Consider the following 5,942-nt stretch of genomic DNA (forward strand, 5'->3'; position numbering starts at 1 on the left):
CCCCAGCGGGGCCGGCCCGGGCGGCGACCAGCGCGGCGACGGGAAAGGCGAGCGAGGCGGCTGCCCGGCCGGCTGTCGGCACGCACCCGCTCCCCGCCGATCGCAGTCCGGCAAGGAGGCCGCTGCCTGCCCCACGGGGCCCGACGCCAGCGCTCCGGGCAGCGGCTCTAGGGCCGGGCCGCGCGTGCGCCAGAAAGTCGCGCGCCACGGTCCCCAGCGAGGACCGGGACCGGCCGCGCCCCGGGCGCCCAGAACCCCGAGGAGCCCGGCAGAGTCCGACGGACCCGCGGCCGCGATGCCGGACGAGCTGACGGAGCCCGGGCGCGCCACGCCGGCCCGCGCCTCCTCCTTCCTCATCGAGAACCTGCTGGCGGCCGAGGCCAAGGGCGCCGGGAGCGGGGCCCAGGGCGGCGGCGGCCGCGAGGAGGAGGAGGACGACGACGACGATCCGGAGGACGAGGACGCGGAGCGGGCGAGACGGCAGCGGCTGCAGCGGCGGAGACAGCTGCGCGCGGGCTCCGGGCCGAGCGGGGAGGCGCGGGCCCGCGCGCTGCTTGGGCCGGGCGCTCTGGGCCTCGGTCCCCGGCCGCCCCCGGGTCCCGGGCCACCGTACGCGCTGGGCTGCGGCGGCGCCGCGCGCTGGTACTCGCGGTCTCACGGAGGCTACGGAGGCGGCCTCAGCCCTGACAGTGAGTGGGGCGTGGGGAGGGGTGGCCCGGGTGGTGGGGCCCGGCTTCTTCCCATCGCATTTGCTCCGGGACTTTGGGTTCGTTGGCGGCCTTTCTGGGCCGCCCTCCTCCTGTGTCTGTGGTGGGCTCTACGGGCGCGTGTGGAGAGCCCCTGGGTGAGCAGATTTGGAGGCTCATTCTGCAGGGCAAGGTCCCCCACGCAGGGAGAAGCTTTGGCAGGGTCTGGGTTTGGCCCAGAGCCTTGGGAGAGCAATCTGGGGACAGGGGACAACAGCAAAGAAGAGGAAAGAAAGGGAGGGTGAAATAGAACCGAGAACAAGAGGACACGTGAGGGGACACGGTGGCGAGAGGCAGAAGCAAAGAGGGAAGAGGGGAAGAAAGGCGTTGGGAGAGGAGGAGGGAGAAGCGGGAGAGAGAAGGAGAAAAATAGCAGGCCGGAAAGAAAGCTGTGCGTGACGCGGAGACAGAGCAAAGATAAAGGGCGGAAGACACGGCAGAGTCAAACTCAGCAAAATGAAGGGGGCATGGCGTGGGGGGAGCCCCTGCTCTGGAGCGCGGGGTTGGGGGCGGTAGTCTTCCACAGAAGCTGTGTCCGCAAAGCCCTGTCTCCTCTGCCAGCTGAAGACCAGGCCTGGGGCAGGGGCCTAGATCTCCCTGTTGGGTCTCCGCGGCCCCTTGGCCATGGCTGTGCCAGGCAAGGAGGCTGTGTTCCGAACCAACCCCCTCTCTCCTTTCTCTGCCCCTCCCCCTCCCTTGCCTTTGTTCCCTGCTGAGAGCTCTGAGGCTGGGGGTGGTGGATTTCAGCCCCAGAACCCACTCACCCCTCTTGCCCCGGCATTCTGGAGGTGCGTTCTGCTCTCCCCCTCCCCAGGGTGGCTGCCTCCCTTGGGGCCCTGCCCTTTGGAGGAGGACCCCCAGAAGCAGGACTAGGAAGCTCGGCTAACCTCAGCCCTGGGCTTTGCCAGCCCCTGCCCCCTGCACGCCAAAGTGCATCCTGCGAGGCCAGCAGAGGACTCGGGCTCCTGCTCTGAAGTGCTTTCAGCTCCTAGCAAAAGTTAGCACAGAAAGAGTGCTGTGGGTGGGGGTAGGTGGTTAGACCCCTGTCACCTCTTGGATAACCCCCTCCTTGGTGTTGGAGTGAGCACTTTGCAAAGGGACCCACCTCTCAGAACCTATGCCCAGAAGGTCCGGGACCCCCTACCCTCTTCATTTCGCTTCCAGGAAGCTTCAGCAGGCCTGTTTGGTTATTTGCCCTGAAATTGAGTGATCAAATGTAGTGCCCTTCTGGGGGGCTGTTTCTGAAAGGGTCTCACAGGGTGAAATGTGTTCCCCTCCTGCCCCTGGAGTTTTGCCCCAACCCAAGCCCCAGCCCCACCAGCAGCCCCCAGAGACATGGTCCTTCCTAGTTCGTATAATGCGGGTTGGGGGTCCCTGTTTTGTACCAGAGCTGGCAGGCCCGGCTTGGCTTCCTGTGGCAATACAAGGGCCTCTGAATCTGGGGACCCCCCCATATCAGGGGTGCACATGCCAGCCTGGAACCTGACCCCTCTTTAGACATAGTGAGGGCTCACACCACTGGCAGCGGCACCGGCAGGGACACAGCACACCTGCGCGGCTGCTGGGCGTGGGGCGTATGCACCAAGCTGCTCACACCGGCTCACCAGTGTCTGCTAAGCGCTTACACTGCGGGCACACCGCTGCTTTTGGTGGGCCGGCCTGGCCAGACTCGACTGCAGGAATACCAACCTGGGGCCTCTGTGCACGCAGAAGGCTCAGCCCAAGGCAGAAGGGACGCTGGCCTGAGTTGGCATCGCAAGCCTGGAAGTCAGGCGGCTGCCCCCTTTCACGCTGAGCTTGGAGTCTGGACCAGCATCTGAGTCCTGGGCAGGCTCTCTCACCTGAAGCCATCATCCTTTGCCAGCCCTGGGGGTGGGGGGCAAGGCATTGATTCACCTCTGGGAGACAGGGTGGAGCTTGGTTCTTGCAGCGTGAGCTGGGGTGGGGGGGTTCTGTGGGCTTCTGCACCCCACACCCTCAGATTCAATCAGGGCCTCATGGGCTTGGGGTGGCGTGAGGGAGCCGAGTGTTTCTACACAGCCAGAGCTGCACTTGTCTGTGCGCCCTCCGAGCTGACTGTGGGCAGAGAGAGCACACCTCTGTGGACATCTGGATTAGGGGCACAGAAAACGGGGGTGAACAGGCCACCCGTGTCACCAGGGAGGAGTTTTGTTGGCCGGTCATCTGCATTCGCTTATTCTCCATCAATGGGAATGTTTCTATGCAAACGGAAATTCTGCATCTTCTCCTAGGAGTGAGTGGGGAGGGATCGTGGCAAGTCTTTATTTCTGGGTCTGGGGGTCTTGGCGGAGGGCTGAGTGCCGGGGGTGAGGTGGTCTCTGTGCTGGTTTTGCGGGTGTATATTTCTCAGAAGGACCTTTCTTTCCTCTGTGAGGTGAGCCTCTGGGGCTGTTGAGTGTTGTTTCGATTCGAAGCCAGTGGTTATGGGAGCCAGTCTTTTTCGTGTGTTTCTGTTTGTGTTTTGGTGTTTCTTTTCTTCCGTTTTTTCCTCCCTCTGTGGATGCGCCCGCAGAGTGTTCCCAGCGTGTTGGTTTGGAGCTTAGCTCAGGTCTTCAAGTTCACCTCTGGATGCCCGGCCTCTCTCGGACCAGCGCGGGGTGAGATCTACCGAGCGTGGTGGAAAACGACCGGCCGCCATCGGCGGAGCTGTCTGGGGACTGTTTCCTTGCTGTGGTCGTGGTAGACCTCACGGGGTGCGGGGAGCAGCTGGCTTCAGCGACAGGTTCGCGGAGGGGATGAGCCTCCAGAACCAACCGTGTTCCTCCTCTTTCCCCCCTGCAGCCAGCGACCGGGACTCACCGGAGACGGGCGAGGAGATGGGCCGCGCAGAGGGCGCCTGGCCGAGGGGCTCCGGGCCGCGAGCGGTGCAGCGAGAGGCGGCGGAGCTGGCGGCGCGCGGACCGGCGGCCGGCGCGGAGGAGGCGGCGGAGCTGGCCGAGGCCCCCGTGGCGACGGCGGCGGCCGGGGAGGCCCGCGGCGGGGGCGGCGGCCGCAAGAAGAAGACGCGCACCGTCTTTTCGCGCAGCCAGGTCTTCCAGCTCGAGTCCACCTTCGACCTGAAGCGCTACCTGAGCAGCGCCGAGCGCGCCGGCCTGGCCGCGTCCCTGCAGCTCACCGAGACGCAGGTCAAGATCTGGTTCCAGAACCGCCGCAACAAGTGGAAGCGGCAGCTGGCGGCCGAGCTGGAGGCGGCCAGCCTGTCCCCGCCGGGCACGCAGCGCCTGGTCCGCGTGCCGGTGCTGTACCACGAAAGCCCCCCCGCCGCCGGGGCCGCCGCCGCAGCCGCGCTGCCCTTCCCGCTGGCCCCCGCCGCGCCCGCGCCGCCCCCGCCGTTGCTCGGCTTCTCCGGGGCCCTCGCCTACCCGCTGGCCGCCTTCCCGGCTGCCGCCTCCGCGCCCTTCCTGCGGGCGCAGATGCCCGGCCTGGTGTGAGCATCCCCGACCTGCCGGGCCCACGCCTCGAGGCCAATCGGGACTTGTGCGGACGCGCCCCCCGGGGGCGTGGCGGCGGCGGTGGAGCCTGAAGGCCTTCGGTCGATCCGGGGTTAGGGGGCGCTCCGGTGGACCCACTGCGCCTCCGGAGCGCAGGCTGCTGCCTCGAGGGCCGTGCCTACGCCTGTCCGAGGATCGGCCAGAATGTAACAGAGACGCAGGTGATTGTGGCTCCACAGACAGTCGCTAGGCTGGGTCCCCGCCGGGAACACAGCATCACAGACAGTCGGCCCTGCAGCCCAGGGTCCTCCCCTCCCGGGGACAGGCCTCAACCTCTGAGCAAACCCAGCTCGCACCCCTCCGGAGCCAGCAGCTGGGCGCAGTCCACAGCAAATCCAGGCTGCCCAAGATGCTTTGTGGAAGGGCCCACTCTTCCAGGCACAATGACCCTGCCCCGGACTATGCATCAGCGACCTCCGGAGCACTGCGATCAGCCTGATGGCCTTGACCTTGCATCCGGGCAGAGAAAGATTCCCAGGGAGCGAGTTCCGGTGAGGGGAACGGATGAAGATCCCGCCAGGTGGTGCTTCCGTCAGATCGTCCATTCCGAAGGCAGGGTTCCTCTCCCGGGCTGCGGCCCTGGTTATCCCGGCGAAGACTTTTTTATTTTTAAACGAATCTACTTATTTGCGTATGGAATAAAAAGGGACATTTTCTGGACAGTTGCCGCTGCTTTGTAATCCCTGGGGCTGAGCTCCTCTCTGGGAATGCACTGTGGTGGGCGCCATCCCCAGCATCCTGGAGCACCTTCCAGTACTGGCCGCGGGCAGGTGGGTAGGTAGGCAGGGCAGGCCCCCACTTTACCTGGACAGGGAGGCCCAGGGAGGCCTTAGGGGAAGTCAGGGTTGGGGGGGAGAGGGACCTAGAGTGGAAGAAGGGATCCCCTCCCATCCCGTGTCGCTCAGTTCTGGGACCTTCAGTACAACCAGAAGTCAGGAGTCGGGCGAAGGCAGAATCTATTACTTGGCCCAGGGGGCTGCCAGCTACGTGGGCCCCTGTGCCCACGGCTCCTTCCTACCCTGGAGCTGAGACTCATCTCTGACACCGGGGCTCCTTCTTTTGGTCAAAACAAAACGTTGGCGCCAGACAGCCCAGCAGGGTCCAGCGAGGAGCAGGGCTCTCTGGCCGGGGCCTCACCCCCTGGGCCATCGGCAGTCCCTCTAGAACTGAGGGATTCAGACCCTGGGCAAGGTCCTGAGTTATGGGCTCTGAGTGAATGCCTATTGCTTAGCTCGTTGCCCTGGCTGGATCTCTGCAGCCATCCTGTTGCAGGGTGGAAAGAGTGGTCTCCTGTGTGAGGGAAAGATGCTTTATGGGGTGCTCATAAAGATGCTTTAAAGATGCTGCTCAAGTCTGGGGAGAGAAGCCATTCAGTTGCTTGAAAGGGTCGCTGCTGAGTCAGAATGGAACCCCTTGGAAACCTGTCTTCACCCCCCTGGCTTTGGGTCTTTGAGTGGAGCAGACATTCCCGGCTGAGATGCACAGCCTGGTCCCTCCGTCTGGCCAGTCTGGCCCTTGGAGTTCTCAGTGGTGGCGACAGACAGCCCAGGAGAAGGCGCCACGGGGGTCTCCCCACCCCCCCGGGGTGGGGGGGAAAGGAGGTCCATCTGTCTGCTCCTGCAGCCCAGCTCCCTGACCCAGAATCATCCCCTGCCCCAGCCCTTCCAGTTGGTTCAGTGTGCCC

General features: G+C 64.9%; 1 protein-coding gene across 1 annotated transcript; it reads left to right on the forward strand.

Moving 5' to 3' along the window:
• The first annotated feature begins 271 nt into the window (after window positions 1-271).
• HMX1 (H6 family homeobox 1) lies at window positions 272-4,914 on the forward strand. The gene is made up of 2 exons (XM_086407346.1): window positions 272-689; window positions 3,549-4,914. The coding sequence occupies exons 1-2, from the start codon at window positions 296-298 to the stop codon at window positions 4,196-4,198; spliced, it is 1,044 nt and encodes a 347-aa protein (XP_086263472.1). The 5' UTR covers window positions 272-295; the 3' UTR covers window positions 4,199-4,914.
• The last annotated feature ends 1,028 nt before the right edge of the window (window positions 4,915-5,942 follow it).

This window comes from Bos grunniens, chromosome 6, assembly GCF_055505025.1.
Source record: "Bos grunniens cultivar Pamir isolate PY7600 chromosome 6, Bosgru_T2T1.0, whole genome shotgun sequence".
In the NCBI taxonomy this organism is placed as follows: domain Eukaryota; kingdom Metazoa; phylum Chordata; class Mammalia; order Artiodactyla; family Bovidae; genus Bos; species Bos grunniens.